Here is a 14,421-nt window from a genome sequence, read left to right as displayed (position 1 = left end):
TTAAAAACGAGGAATATGTATAATAGAACTTGAATTCGTCAGTATATTTACGGTATATTTTGGTATATCTGAAGGTCACACTGAATAAGAACTGGCGTTCACACTGAAAAAACGGTAAATGCAAATTTGGAGGGAAAACAACAAAATAAAAGTTTAAACATTGGAAGTGAAGTGCAAAAAGTGATATTTAAAGTGTTTCAAGTACAATTTAAGATAAGCGCAATCGTCTAAACGTATTTTGTAACAAGTAAGTGCTAGAATTAGTTTAATCCAAGACCCCGGCCCGCTCGAAATGCGGCAAAGTGTAGCGCAAAGTCTCCCGCAGACGCTTGGACTCGAACATTTGTCTGACCTTCTGTTTGGCGAAGTTTGCGTCCGTGAAGTTCTCCAGATTGTTGTCGGCTGTTTGGGACTTGTCCTGGCTGACGGTGGGGAATATGCCATAGCTGGCAAAGAAGCCGTAGCACTCGCGACGGTGTACCTCTTCCAGTATTTGCTCGTAGCTGGGCACCGGGATGCCCAGGTCTAGGTTCAGCAGCGTCTCTGAGAGGCGCGTGTGGTAGGTGCGCAGCAGCATGGGCCGATTGTGCCGCAGCACTTCCAGGCTGAGGCTGGTGTAGAAGAAGTAGTTCAGATCGATGCCCGGGCTGCCCCAGACGCTCAGCTGGAAGTCAATGAAGATCAGGTCCTGGGGTCGTTTGGCGTTGTCGTATTTGAAGAGCAGGTTGTTGACCCACAGGTCGCCGTGGTTGAGCACCCTGATCTCCTTGGCCTGCAGCGCCTGGGCGCGCACCAGATTTGACCGTTGGTTCTTCATGTACTTGCCAATCTTTTCGGCAATGCGCTCGTAGCCAGGCCAGGAGCTCACCACGGTGTGCAGCTCTTCGCCGTTGTCCGCAAAGAAGCGCATCAGCATGCCATCGTCCTTGGCCAGGCCGTTGGGGGACAGCATGCCATCGCTATAGGCCTCAAAGATATGCGGATCCAGGACGGCCAGGGCCATGGAGGTGGCATGGAACTCGGCCAGACGTTCCATAACCAAGCGGCAGTGCTCCTCATTTAGGCCCGATTCGCGGGAGGCCATCACAAAGCCGGAATGGCCGAGATCCTCAAACACCAGCGTGTTCTCCGGCTGCTTAAGGCACTGAAAGAGTCTGCAAAACGGAATAAGATACGGAATTTGCCTTGTTCTGATCTGCTTACTTGGGTCCGAAGCGCCGCTTGCATTTCATGAGCAGCTCCAGGCGGGGCAGCACATCGTGATACGTGACCTTCTCCTTCAAGTACACCTGCAGATCCTCAATGAACTCCACCGACTCCACGCGCGGTATGCTCTTCACAATGAACATCATGTGCTGGTCCGCCTGGCCGGGCAGCCGGTACACCACCTTTGTCCGATAGATCTGACTGCAGTAGTTCTCGCCGGTGCTGCTGCCCATGCGAATGTGGATGCTCAGCAGCTGGACCCCCCTGGCCGTCCGCAGGGCCGTCTCCAGAACCTCCTCAAAGAAGGCCACATCCAGATGCTTGGGCGGAGCGGCCACTTCCGCATCATACTCAATGCTGCACATTTTGTGATCGTTTGAAAAGCTCTGAGCTGGGGCCCCTCTATTTTATATACGACAGAGACACAGTCCCAGCTACTGTTTCCACTGTTTCTGCTTCCAATTCCCAATTAATTATAGTTATATGCTTTTTTACATGAGAGTATAAATTCTCTTAATAGGCGTCAACTTGTTTAATTTTCGATATGCTCAAACACGCAACACTCGCGAAACCCGCCGGCGGCCTTTTTCATTCGGTTTTGGGTAGTAATTCGATTTCCTGAATTCAGTTTTCGTTAAACAGCAGCTTTTTCGCATCACCCTCGCTCTGAGCGATTGCTGGCTATAGCTTTCATTCGGACTGATTGACAGACGACGATTATCTTATCAAGCCTCGGAGCAGCGTATTTGAATTATATTAATCGGTATTACAGAGTTCTGTATATGCTTTATATTATATATGGGGAGCGCCCTATAGATAAATGCCTGCACGAATTAAAACCGATTCATTTTATACGTATTCTCTGAATTACAACTCTCGGTAGAGGAGTAGCATCTAGTCTATTATTTCTATTCCCTAAAGATTTTTGTTTACTACGGAAACTATACGGAAGGATCCCTCTTTTATTTTGATAATAATTATTATTATTAGAATTTAAAAAAAGAAAACAAATTTGATTAAATTTGTAGATAAATTAAAATTAATAATGCGGTGCTTCAGGTGGAATCTATTGAAGTGTTGAGGGCTGTACACTCGTTTTTTATGAGTAATCTTAACACATTTGTAGAAAATATAATCTCTGTGATCTATTATTCATTAAAAGGGGAAATTAGGCTGTATTTCAGGCGTTAAATCACGTTTCTTTAACACTTATGGCACTATACTACACATATTTTACACTATTTCAAAATGAAATATTTAAACATTTTTTTTAAAATTAAATTAAAAATTTTATTTTAAAATTACATTATTTATAGGCATATTTTATAAATTATTTGCTACAATTCCTCCTCTTAGAGGAAGTCATAATTCATAACCATTTAAGGATTGTTTATTTTTAGAAATAAATATGCAAATTTATAGGTAATTATCCCCTCATGGGAACCATGTGAAAATCTGTTGATTATATTTTTAAGTAATAACCAAATTTCTATATTTCTTATAATTCATAAATTTGTTGCCATTATCTTGTATTTCATATAATTTTATCAATTTTGATGCCATTATCTGCATGCAATGTGGCGTTATTCTCGCTAGTGATTTTGTTTGTCTTAATTCCTATATGATCTCATACAATATATAACAAAACAATTTAGTTAAAGCGTCAAGCGACAGCAAACAGAATGTGAATAGACGTTTGATTAGATGGCAATCAGGTCTGTCGAATTCTTTATTCAATTTGCAAAGGGTGGCGGCAGTAATTTATAAACAACTGCGATCGTTCAGTCGAACAATTGCATCTCATCCAGGCGCTTCAGCGTGCACTTCAAGCTCTCCAGCGTTCGAGCATTTCCCTCGAACATCAGTTGCACCTTCTTTCGGGCAAAGGTCTCGTCGTGAAAGTTCTTCAGGGAGTTATCCTCCGAATTGATCCCGATCATGCTCATCAGCGGAAAGAAACCAAAGGCCACAAAGAAGCCATAGGCCTCGCGCGCCCGTATCTCCGCCATGACGGCGTCATAGGTGGGCAGTGGCTTGGACCAAGGAATCTGCTCCAAACACCCCACCAAGGCCTCGTAGTAGATGTCGATGAGGCGCTGACGCTGTGTACGGAGCACCTCCAGCTCCAGGCTGGTGTTCAGAAAGTAGTTGATGTCGAAGCCCAGGCTCCCATAGAAACACAGCTGAAAGTCGATCTGCAAGTGGGATATAAGTACTCGTAAAGAGGGGCTCTCTCGAAGGTAACACTGATTCACTTACAATCTTCACCTGCTCCACTTTGTATTCCTGATTGTATTTAAAGAATATATTGTTCACCCACAGATCGCCGTGGTTTAGGACATTCAGATCTCCCCTCAACGGATACACCGACTTGAGGATCCGCTCTGTAAAGTGCTCGTGGTAGCGATAAAGCTTTGAGGTTATTGCACCAAATCCCTCGCTATCGCTCACGAGGGCTGCCAGTTTCAGGAGCTGTGTGCCGAAAAGCAGCTTGAAAGGCTCCGACTTGATGGCGTCCATGTGCAGGAGTCCAAAGGGATAGCGGTCGATGATGGTCTCTGGCTCGTGTTCGGCCATCACCATGGTTAGGGCATGGTATTGGGCTAGTTTTCGCATCACCAGCGTGGCGTGATCCATGTCCAGGCCTAGTTGACGGCATTTCAATTGGTATCCCTCGGAGCAGAGGTCCTCAAATATGATGGTCTGCTCGGGCTGAGTGGTGGAGTAGTAGTGTCTGCAAATAAAAGGAAATCAATGGATTTGCATGAGCGAAAGCCTCCATCTCAGGTCTCACCTGGCGCCCAATGTCCAGGGCTCTGTGGCATCGTCTCTGCCCCACATGAGCGTCTCCAGCTTTGGTTTGATGTGCATATAGAAGATGCTCTCCTTGTTGTAGATGTGCAGCCTGGCCAGAATGGCCTGCTTCTCGTCCGGCATCGACTTCACAATTAGCGATGTCTCCACATTCCTCCCCTCCGCATTCTTATACTTGATGGAGGCCCTGTAGATGTTGCTGCAGTAGTTCTCCCCGCCACGTGTCAGATTTGTCAGATGGACCTCGAGGACCTTTAGGTCCTGCTGCTGCAGGCCGTGCTCGAGAGTGCGCCTGAAGAACTGGGGCGTTAAATACAGCGGCAGCTGCTCCTCCGTTGTGTCCGACATGGTGCTTCAATATGCCATGGATCGGTGCATTATTCATGGTTTTATATGTGAAATCTCATCGATGTTTCCAACTGATTTCTGTTTCTTCTAATTGATTTTAATGGGTTCGGGGCATTGGGGCACTGGACCTGCCATCAATTGGCTTAATGGAAGTGCATTTTCTGTTGGGATTAGCGGTGCGGTTTTTTGATCAACTGAAGCTATAATGAAGATGACTGAAGAGAAGCGATTGATGCATAAGAAAGAGTTATATTTATGAAAAGAGTCTGTGCAAACATTTGCACTTAGAGATTAATCAATTGTTGGGTCATCTGGGCATCTAGAAAAGTATTCTCTGTAGAGAGTATACTTGCATTTCGATTTGGATTTAGTTAAGGAAACATTTACATTTTTGTGGGAAAAGGTTTAACATTCGAGTTTGTTGGTACGGTAAAAAACTTTCCTTCACTAAAAATAAACAGATAAACAGTAAAGTTTCATAATTTCTCGTATGAAAATTAGGGAGCAGTCCAAAATGGGCTTTCTGTTTGAAAGCATTCCCTGGAGTGTCTCAGCCGACTATCAATCTGTCCAGTCATGCACATGGCTTTTATGTTGTTTGTGCAATTCTCGGGCATTCTCTTTTGTACCATTCTGTCGTGCGTGTCGAGCATCAAAGTGCCGCGTCATAGGGGAGCGAAGGAGTCAACTGGGAGCAAGGACGTTTACTAAAAGTGGTATGTTTTTCGTTTTATAGTCCTCTAAGAAGCTAGCTTTCATTGAGTTCTAGCCTATTTTTGTATGTTATCTTATTGGGTTTATGCTATCTTTGGATTTGACACATCATATCATTCGCTTGCTGATAACAAACCCCCCATTAAAATAGTTTTTAAATTCCATTACAGAATCCAATTTCATTGGATTCGTTTATTGAAATCCACTTCTACAGTATAGAGACTTGTAGATACTTCTACTCAAAATCTACAATTAGCAGGCTGCTCTGTTGTACAGATGTGGTGCTCGGTGCCATCATATCCGTGTATATCTTTTATCACAAAGGTTAGTGAATGCCTAACCCGAATGGAAAGAAAACTCCTCCGTCTAGTAGTCCCCAAAGACACCGAGCGTATCGAAACGCTTGAGGGCCCATTTCTGGTAGTCATTGAGAGCCTTTTGCGCAAAGATGGCATCCAGTTTCTTTTGCTTGAAGGCCTCATCCTGCATGTTGTCGATGCTGTTGTCCGAGGCCAACTCCTTGGGCATGGTGATCATCGGGAGGAAGGCAAACAGGGCAAACAGACCGTAGGTCTCGCGGCTACGCAGCTCGTAGAGCAGATCCTCGTAGGTGGGAATGTGCTGGAAGCGTGCGTACTCCAGGGCATCCCGGAAGGCCTTGTAGTACACCTTGATGAGCTCCTCGCGACGCTCCTGCACCAACTCGAACTTGAGGCTGGTGTTCAAGAAGAAGTTCAGATCGCAGCCGGGACTGCCGTAGAAGGACAGCTGGAAGTCGACAAAGATGGCACGCGTGGGCACCTCTGGCTGATCCTTGTTGTCGTAGCCGTACATGAAGTTGTTGGTCCACATGTCGCCGTGATTGAGCACCACATAGCGATCGCCGGCCTTGGGCTTTGCAGCCGCTACACACACATTCCTGAAATTGTCACTCAAGCGCTGGAGATGTCCGCTGATGTGCTTGTAGCCGGGCCATCCGGCAGAGCTCTTGATGAGACCCTTGAGGAAGTCACCAAACATGTTCTCAAAGGTGTCGCTCTTCATGAGGATATCCTCGCTGAGCATGCCGCGCGTGTACTGCTTCACAATCTCTGGGTCCTAACGAGGAAAGATCTCTGATTAGAAATTGCTTTGTATTTATGATGTGAAGACTCCGTTACCTTCTTGGCCAGCACCATGGAAGTGGCATGGAATTTTCCCAGTTGCTGCAAAATGAGCGAGGCATGGTTAAAGTCGAGTCCTGACTCGCGTGAAGCCACCTTGAAGCCCTCCACCTTCAGGTCGCTGAAGACAATCGTCTGCACGGGACCCTTTACAGAATGGTAGTATCTAAGGAAAGAGTTACAGAAGTCAATTGGAACAGAACTTTCTGGGTGAAAAACTTTCACTCACTTGGCACCAAACTTGTCGCCCCGACTGAGAATATCCAATCGTGGCAGAATGTCAGTGTAGGTCTGCTTCTCCTTGATGAAAACACTGACATCCTCGAGGAACTGTGTGGCCTCTGTGATCGGAATGGTCTTGACAATCAGCGAAAGCTGCTCCTTCTTCTCGGACTCCTTGTTATCCGACCATTTGGCGAATGTCACCAGAACGCGATAGATGGCCGAGCAGTAGTTATCCCCCGGATTGCTGCCCCACTCAAAATTGATTTCCTTGAGGGTAACCTTAGTCTCCCGCAGACCCTCTTCCAGAGTTTCCGTAAAGAACTGCTCGTTGAGGTACTCGGGCACCGAAATCTTTTGCTTATTATTTATAACCACCATTTCGAGATGTTTTTTTCAAACGATTTTCACCAGAGAATTCTCTTTGTCAAGCAACACTTTCGCTCTAACCTTCCGTTGGAGACTGATTTCAGTGCCACAGAGAACGCAGCGTTTTATAATTTTTGTTCCGTCGTTGAGTTTCGGAAGGTACTTTTTTGTGCTCTCCAAATGGCTCTGTGGTGTCATCATGAAAAGTGAACTCATGAGCGACTAGCGGGCGATGGGACAGTGGTACTAGAACTAGTGGAAATTGGTTTATGTTTATTGGCGGTTTCTAAATGGGGTTCGCTATTTGCTTTTTCTATTGTACATTGTATAGATATGATGGAATGACTATAAAAAGTGATAGTCTCGTAACTTAAATATTGCTTGGAATGGAGTAGACAATGTGGGGTCTAAATATCGTAATATTTTATCCTGTTCTATGGGAATTTAATCTTTACTCTGGCATTAATTATAATTTGCCTAGAATTTGTAGGGCCTGTTAAAAGTCTCTGATGTCTGCCAGCCATGATCAACAGATTGTCCCTAAATTTTTACTTTTTAAACGAATTTCAATCTAAAATTTAATGAATTTATGCTTGAAAATGATATCTCCTATCGATACTCAACGATTTCTATAATAATTTTTCAAGGAGTCTTTTTCTTAAATCTTGTAAAATATTTCCCAAAAACTAAAAAACACAAAAAAAAAAATTAAAATTGAAAAAAGGGACTTTCTGGGATATCTTCGAACAAGATAAATTTAAATTACCAATTTTTTTTTAAATTAATAGTTTTCTTCTCTTAATTATAATTATAGACATTCAAGTTTGAAGTAATAACTATCATAAGTAAGAATATTATAAATAATTATTACTAATTATTATTATTATTTTTTTATAAGAACTAATTGTTTACTTTTCTTCCATTCACCGCCTATCATATCCCAAGCATCTCTACAATCCCTAATCAAATGACTCCTGTCCCACTGTTGCCCCTTAATAGACACTAGTCTCTATCTCGTTGCTTCCTCTAGTTTCAGGGGGTTTTGTGCATTGTCATTGACTTTTTAATACTAAAAATAAAGCAACAAAACGCTAATGAGAGATTTTGGAATACACATGATAGTAGGTTGATAGAGCAGTAATTAATTCGGTTTTCGTGGCTCTTGACATCGACTAACAGGCTGTCCGGTCACGTCATGAATGGAACTCTCTGGAGATTCCAATTTGTTGAGACCTATCACTGCCACTCGTGTGTGGTGTTTGCCGGGTAGTGTGGCAGCCAAACAGGCGGTGCTCCAGCCAACATATCGCTGGAGCACCGCCTGTCAATGGGTCAACAGAACTAGTATTTCAATGTTTGCTTTTTGTGTTATCATCACAGTGTTATGTACTCGTCTTAGACGCGTGTGCTGGCTCTACGTATACCTATGTATGGGTGAACTTGTATTTGGTGGCGGCGTGTGTCGTATAATTTAGTTGTAGTTTAAGATTGTTTTTCATGACGGCAGTGGTTTCGGATTCGCACGCTTGATGCATGCTGATTATAAAATATACCCCATACAAATTAGAGGAAAGAGTAGAATTCTCTTCAAAGAATAGAATTGGGATGGAACAGGGGCGAAGTTTCAGACGATTAATTTGTCGTTAGGTCCGAAAAACGCAATCTTTAGATTGAATCAATGTCATTCTAGGTGGGGTCTTACTCGTGCCTTATCTAGAAGGCGTACATACCTAAGGAACACTATCTGAATCACGTAGAATCAAGTAGAAGTTCGACAAACAGACTGGGAAATTCCCTGTTCACATAGATTGGTAAATAGTAGTGTTCCGCATGAATGGCTAAAACCGGCAAACGAATTAACCATTCGCAAAATGTGTTGAATGGATTCGAATGCAACGCCGATAGAAGTTGAGTAAATGAGTGCGATGATGTATAAATCATCCAACAAAATTCGAACATTTCCTGGAATTTTTTATATTTTTCCTTTTATTTGTCTGGAATTATTTATTTAATATTCTTCTGATAAATGCTTTTGTTTATCAAGAGTGCATTTCCTGTTCCTTATATTAAATTACACACTTTTTTGATAATATTTACAAAGGTTTCCACAAAAAATGCACAAACCAATTTTCATTTCTGGGTTTCTAATGTATAATCCCCCTTTCACATAAGCAGCATAGAGGCTATATACCCTATATATACTTCTTTATATTTAAAAGTCATTCAAAATACAGCCACTTAATGACGAGAACCGTATCATCACGATACGTCTGTTAATGGGGTGTGGTCATACCCATAATCGTAGCCGTAATAAGTAGTCTGTACGTAATATTTTTTGAATATATTAATTAAAACATTATCTAGTCTTCCGTATCTGTTGACAAGCATATCAAAAGTGTTTACTCAAGATTACCAAAATATAGATAAACCCACTCCGGTTTCAGTTTCTAGCCAACCCAACGCCTCTGTAGACAATTCAACACGAGTATAGCCCAACAGCAGATCAACTCGTAGATACAACTTTTTATGTCATTCACGCATTGAACATTTATCAGTAGAGCGGAATCGGCAGATAGGAACTATATGAGTATGTATTTTGATTGTAAACCATACCAGCCCTGCTATTTTACCATATTTGCTGAGATTTTGGAAACGCTACTAGGATTATTTCTGCACTTCCCATTTCTGTTTCTTTTGAAATTGGTTTTTGTCTTTGAAAGGGTTTTTTTCTACCCATATCATGCCTTAGTTTGGAGCTGGTTTAAAGATGGGCTGATTGAATTTCTTACGGGAAGATTTTTGTGTTGCAGGAAAAATAAAAATCCTTATTCCGTTTAAAACCTGCACAGCTACAACATTAACACGCCATCATCAAAGCAGATAGGAACTATGTATATGAGTATGTATTTTGATTTTAAACCAAACCAGCCCTGCTATTTCACCATATTTGCGAAGATTTTGGAAACGCTACTAGGATTATTTCTGCACTTCCCATCATGTGTTTTACGAGATAATATTTTTCCTCCCATTTCTGTTTTTTTTGGTATTGGTTTTTGTCTTTGAAAGGGTTTTTTTCTACCCATATCATGCCTTAGTTTGGAGCTGGTTTGAAGATTGGCTGAGCGACGGGAATTTCTTATGGGAGGATTTTTGTGTTGCAGGAAAAATGAAAATCCTTATTCCTTTTAAAACCTGCACAGATTCAACATTAACTTGCTATCATCAAAGCAGATAGGACCTATGTATATGAGTATGTATTTTGATTTTAAACCTGCTATTTCACCATATTTGCTGAGATTTTGGAAACGCTACTAGGATTATTTCTGCACTTCCCATCAAGTGCTTTACGAGATGCAATTTTTCCTCCCATTTCTGCCTCTTTTGAAATTGGTTTTTTTTTTGAAATGGTTTTTTTCTAACCATATCATGCCTTAGTTTGGAGCTGGTTTGAAGATTGGCTGAGCGACGGGAATTTCTTACGGGAAGATTTTTGTGTTGTGGGAAAAATAAAAATCCTTATTCCGTTTAAAACCTGCACAACTACAACATTAACACGCCATCATCAAAGCAGATAGGAACTATGTATATGAGTATGTATTTTGATTGTAAACCTGCTATTTCACCATATTGGCTGAGATTTTGGAAACGCTACTAGACTATTTCTGCACTTCCCATCATGTGTTTTACGAGATAATATTTTTCCTCCCATTTCTGTTTCTTTTGGTATTGGTTTTTGTCTTTGAAAGTGTTTTTTTCTACCCATATCATGCCTTAGTTTGGAGCTGGTTTAAAGATGGGCTGAGCGACGGGAATTTCTTACGGGAGGATTTTTGTGTTGCAGGAAAAATGAAAATCCTTATTCCTTTTAAAACCTGCACAGATTCAACATTAACTTGCTATCATCAAAGCAGATAGGACCTATGTATATGAGTATGTATTTTGATTTTAAACCTGCTATTTCACCATATTTGCTGAGATTTTGGAAACGCTACTAGGATTATTTCTGCACTTCCCATCAAGTGCTTTACGAGATGCAATTTTTCCTCCCATTTCTGCCTCTTTTGAAATTGGTTTTTTTTTTGAAATGGTTTTTTTCTAACCATATCATGCCTTAGTTTGGAGCTGGTTTGAAGATTGGCTGAGCGACGGGAATTTCTTACGGGAGGATTTTTGTGTTGCAGGAAAAATGAAAATCCTTATGCCGTTTAAGACCTGCACAGATACAGAGTGCAGTCCAGACTACTCAGTTTCACAGCCAATGCAACATTTGCTAAGTTTGGTACATTTTCGGGATATTTCAGTAAATATTTCCCAACTTAAATTCCCTATTTAAGGATATCTCTTGAGGTTGGTTCGTGTATTGGATATTCTGAAATAATGGTTCAATTTATGCCAAACGAAATGATATAGAAGGGAACAAATATTTACCCCTATTTACGAAGTAATTCGGAGTTGGTTTGTATATTCGCTGTTTGGGTAATTGTTCCCATTTTCTTCGTTTCTAGGGAATATTTTTGTGTAAATTCCCTATGAAAAGTGTATTAACGGAATTTATTTGTTTGAATTCAGAGACAGAAAAAGTATTCCCACAATCCGATAATGTCAAGTCAAAGAAATTAATTTTATTTCTATATTCATTTTATTTTCTATGATAATTAATAGAAGGATTATTATAACTCCAAATGACGATGTCTGAATGTCATTAAAATTGTAGATCGTAACGATTTTTCTTAATTTTCCTGTGACTAGATACTAGAAACTAGATATACCAATACCGCTGGGCCACAATGGCTGTTGTTTCTGAATACGAATAGATATAGTTTATGAATTTATAATGATTTCCTTCCAACTGTTACACAGATAACCCTTTTCACCCCGTATACTCTCTTATTCTGCGAGAATCGGCTAAAAAAACGCCGGAAATGAAGAGCACGCAAAAGAGAAACCTCAACGTTCGCTCGTATGTTTTATAGCATTTTTTTCAGTGGGGGTTTTCCCGTGCTTTGCGATACGCATCACCAGTTGCTTTTTTGAGCGAGCCCCCCCAGGCGTTGGGGAGGTTCTCTGAAGGGGGGAGAGGGTAGAGGTCAGTCCAGGGGTCGGTAACAGAATGCGAAGAGTACGCGTATGAAAGGCCAGGCACACCATGTTTGGCTCTTTGCCTTTGAGTCGCCTCGGGGCTGCAGTATTCTCGCGCAGTTCACCCTACACTTAAAAAAAAACATTTATAAAAATTAAAAAATATCTCCTGAGATAAAATTGCCTTAGATATCTACATAGTAATGAGAGTTTTTAAAAGAAGAGAAGAAATATTAACTAAAAGGATCAGAGATATCATATGTTAAGTAGCCCGAGGCTCATCTGGTATATTTATTGCTTCAATCTTGAATTTGATTTTTAATAAAAATAAAAAAAATAAAATTAAATAAGCGTTGTTGGTTTTTAAACCAAAAATAGCCTCATAAGACGAAGAAAATGTACCCACCCAGCTTGATTGGAAAGATTATAAAGGTTTGCTCTGGATTTTTCATAATATTTTCTTTATAGAGAGTATTCTTAATATACAAGATTTTCCCACTCTCGAAACGATTTTCAAGATTGAAAAGGTTTCCTCTGGATTTTTACAATTTCTATAATAGTATTTTGTATTGTTTTCACATACGAGACTTGGGGTTTTTCGGTTTCTTTGTACTTTCCCACTATTTTTCCGCTCAGTGCATGGCCGTTTGTAGCCCATACATATGTACATCGCTAGCTTCTCTGCATGTCACGTGTTTTTGCAGTTCATGACGGCTTAATTAACTTGCATTTTAGTTTTTTTTATTTTTCTTTCCTTTGCGTTAAACACACAGACGACACAGAGATTTCCGTTTTTCCCGCCACACCCCTGAGTTTTCGTGTATTTCGGGGTTTTTCGCATAAATTTTGCATTACATTTTGCCGTTAAACGAAATGCATTAATAAACAACAGCGTTTAAATGCGCGATTGCACACAAATTAGTGAGCAGAGAGGCCAGACAGAATCGAATGTACCTCGAGCCCCCCACTATGCTATAGAGCACCCCTCTGCAGGCCACCCCATACCCATCCTATCCTTTATCCGATTCGGACCTCGCTGATGTATGGGATTTTAATCGTACGCTCAGACATAAACATGATGATGTGCGGGGATGGAAAGGCAAACCAAAATCCATGGCAACCTCATTCCTGGAGCGAGAGACAAAGGATAATGGAGTCCTCTTTGCATACATGTGTGTGTGTGTGTGTGTGTACGTGGGTTGTCCCAAAAAGTAGACACAACACAACAGACAGACAGGCAGACAACCAGACAGACATACAGACATACAGACGGACAACGCACGGAATAAATGACCATAATCAAACACTTTACGCCTGAAAGCATGCAGGTCCTTATGTTCTTGGTCCTGCCACTGGTTCCTACTCCTTTTACCCATTCCACACGATGATTCTCCGCTGCTCTGATGAAGAAAGCAACCGAATGACGGCCGCCTAAGCTGAGGAGCAAATATGTCTGTGTTCCTATCTGCTGTGCATCACTGTTCGGTAGACGCCGTCGCCGGTGGCCAGATTTAATTAGTACCCTCTATTGGGCCCTTAGTTTTAGGGAAATATACTCTGCCCTACGAGGAGGGTATTTGCTTTGCTGGGGATGTAGGTAGGGGATGTAGTGATGGTCTTTGTGGGGTGGTAATTGTTGTAAATGCTGTCTAGAAATATTCAATTTAATCAGTCCCCAATTTTGCCGAGAATCTCCCACATTTCGTTCAATATTTCAAATTCAATATATGTCCACCCAGAATATATAAGTTGCATCTTTTGGACGCATATTCCCCCCATTCGGTCTACAAGTTCTGTAATTACTCCCCTATATTCAGTTCTCCAAACTCTCCAGCTTCCATTCATTATTACCCTATGTGTCTACCCCAAAACTGGCTTATCGGGTGCGTCCCTGCCTTTTTTCGAATCGCTTCGCTACTGTTAAATTAAACTTCATTTGTGAAATGTCGCTCTGGGTGTCGTCGGGTTCGACTAGCCTTTAATCACAGTTGGGGCAAATCAAACACAAACAAATGCCAGGCACCATCATCATCATCCATATACACATAGACATCATAGGGAGTATCCGCAGACTGTGACTCCCTCTTTCACTCTCTCTCTCTCTGTGTGTCCGAATGGAGTAACGCATTCTTTGGGGCAGGGGCTGGTTGTACTCTTTCTAGGGGATAAAATGATTTTTAGCAGATGTTTGCAATGCAGTAACTTACTTCTAGCCGATTCCGTAGAGCCATTGTAGTATTGATTCTTGATCAGGGCATAAGGCAGAACCATTATAATGATCTCCATCTGTTCTTCTGCTTCTATGATTTCGAGTTTCTCAGTTCTACAGCTATCTGTCTGAAACAATGGCTACTATATCCTATTCTATCCTATAGCTGCCGTGGCAAGAAACGGTCGAAACACAAGCCTTTGCGATGAAAACTTTTGTATTTCTAAACATAATTGTAAAAATTGTTGATTAAAGGAATTTAATTTAATTTTATTATTTATTATTATTATTTGTTTT

General features: G+C 41.3%; 4 protein-coding genes across 4 annotated transcripts in view; 1 reads left to right on the top strand and 3 right to left on the bottom strand.

Moving 5' to 3' along the window:
- The first annotated feature begins 48 nt into the window (after window positions 1-48).
- The window catches only part of slam (slow as molasses), a 67,123-nt gene continuing 52,750 nt past the window's right edge, over window positions 49-14,421 (top strand). The window contains exon 1 of the mRNA XM_001355825.4: window positions 49-247. The gene's annotated coding sequence lies outside the window, so the exon portion shown is untranslated. The remainder of the gene's footprint in view (window positions 248-14,421) is intronic.
- Window positions 168-1,784, bottom strand: LOC4816246 (uncharacterized). Its single transcript, XM_001355829.3, has 2 exons — window positions 1,204-1,784; window positions 168-1,154 (listed from the first exon to the last, which is right to left on the bottom strand). The coding sequence occupies exons 1-2, from the start codon at window positions 1,569-1,571 to the stop codon at window positions 266-268; spliced, it is 1,257 nt and encodes a 418-aa protein (XP_001355865.2). The 5' UTR covers window positions 1,572-1,784; the 3' UTR covers window positions 168-265.
- LOC6902417 (uncharacterized) lies at window positions 2,864-4,393 on the bottom strand. The gene is made up of 3 exons (XM_002133315.3): window positions 4,001-4,393; window positions 3,466-3,940; window positions 2,864-3,401 (listed from the first exon to the last, which is right to left on the bottom strand). The coding sequence occupies exons 1-3, from the start codon at window positions 4,366-4,368 to the stop codon at window positions 2,988-2,990; spliced, it is 1,257 nt and encodes a 418-aa protein (XP_002133351.2). The 5' UTR covers window positions 4,369-4,393; the 3' UTR covers window positions 2,864-2,987.
- On the bottom strand, window positions 5,242-6,985 carry LOC4816245 (uncharacterized). Its single transcript, XM_001355828.4, has 3 exons — window positions 6,475-6,985; window positions 6,243-6,411; window positions 5,242-6,180 (listed from the first exon to the last, which is right to left on the bottom strand). Exons 1-3 carry the CDS (start codon window positions 6,846-6,848, stop codon window positions 5,449-5,451), a joined length of 1,275 nt encoding a protein of 424 aa, XP_001355864.2. The 5' UTR covers window positions 6,849-6,985; the 3' UTR covers window positions 5,242-5,448.

The sequence above is a fragment of the Drosophila pseudoobscura genome, chromosome 4 (assembly GCF_009870125.1).
Source record: "Drosophila pseudoobscura strain MV-25-SWS-2005 chromosome 4, UCI_Dpse_MV25, whole genome shotgun sequence".
Lineage (NCBI taxonomy): Eukaryota > Metazoa > Arthropoda > Insecta > Diptera > Drosophilidae > Drosophila > Drosophila pseudoobscura.
The sequence above is the reverse complement of the archived record's forward strand: the minus strand, read 5'-3'. Positions and strand labels throughout refer to the sequence as shown.

Coding starts and splice junctions, on each gene's coding strand:
- LOC4816245 (XM_001355828.4), bottom strand. CDS start 6,848: ATGGTGGTTATAAATAATAAGCAAAAGATTTCGGTGCCCGAGTACCTC. Junction 6,412..6,474: donor GGCGACAAGTTTGGTGCCAA/GTGAGTGAAAGT, acceptor CTCTTTCCTTAG/ATACTACCATTCTGTAAAGG. Junction 6,181..6,242: donor CCATGGTGCTGGCCAAGAAG/GTAACGGAGTCT, acceptor TTTCCTCGTTAG/GACCCAGAGATTGTGAAGCA.
- LOC6902417 (XM_002133315.3), bottom strand. CDS start 4,368: ATGTCGGACACAACGGAGGAGCAGCTGCCGCTGTATTTAACGCCCCAG. Junction 3,941..4,000: donor CCCTGGACATTGGGCGCCAG/GTGAGACCTGAG, acceptor TTTTATTTGCAG/ACACTACTACTCCACCACTC. Junction 3,402..3,465: donor AAGTGGAGCAGGTGAAGATT/GTAAGTGAATCA, acceptor TCCCACTTGCAG/ATCGACTTTCAGCTGTGTTT.
- LOC4816246 (XM_001355829.3), bottom strand. CDS start 1,571: ATGTGCAGCATTGAGTATGATGCGGAAGTGGCCGCTCCGCCCAAGCAT. Junction 1,155..1,203: donor AAGCGGCGCTTCGGACCCAA/GTAAGCAGATCA, acceptor TCCGTTTTGCAG/ACTCTTTCAGTGCCTTAAGC.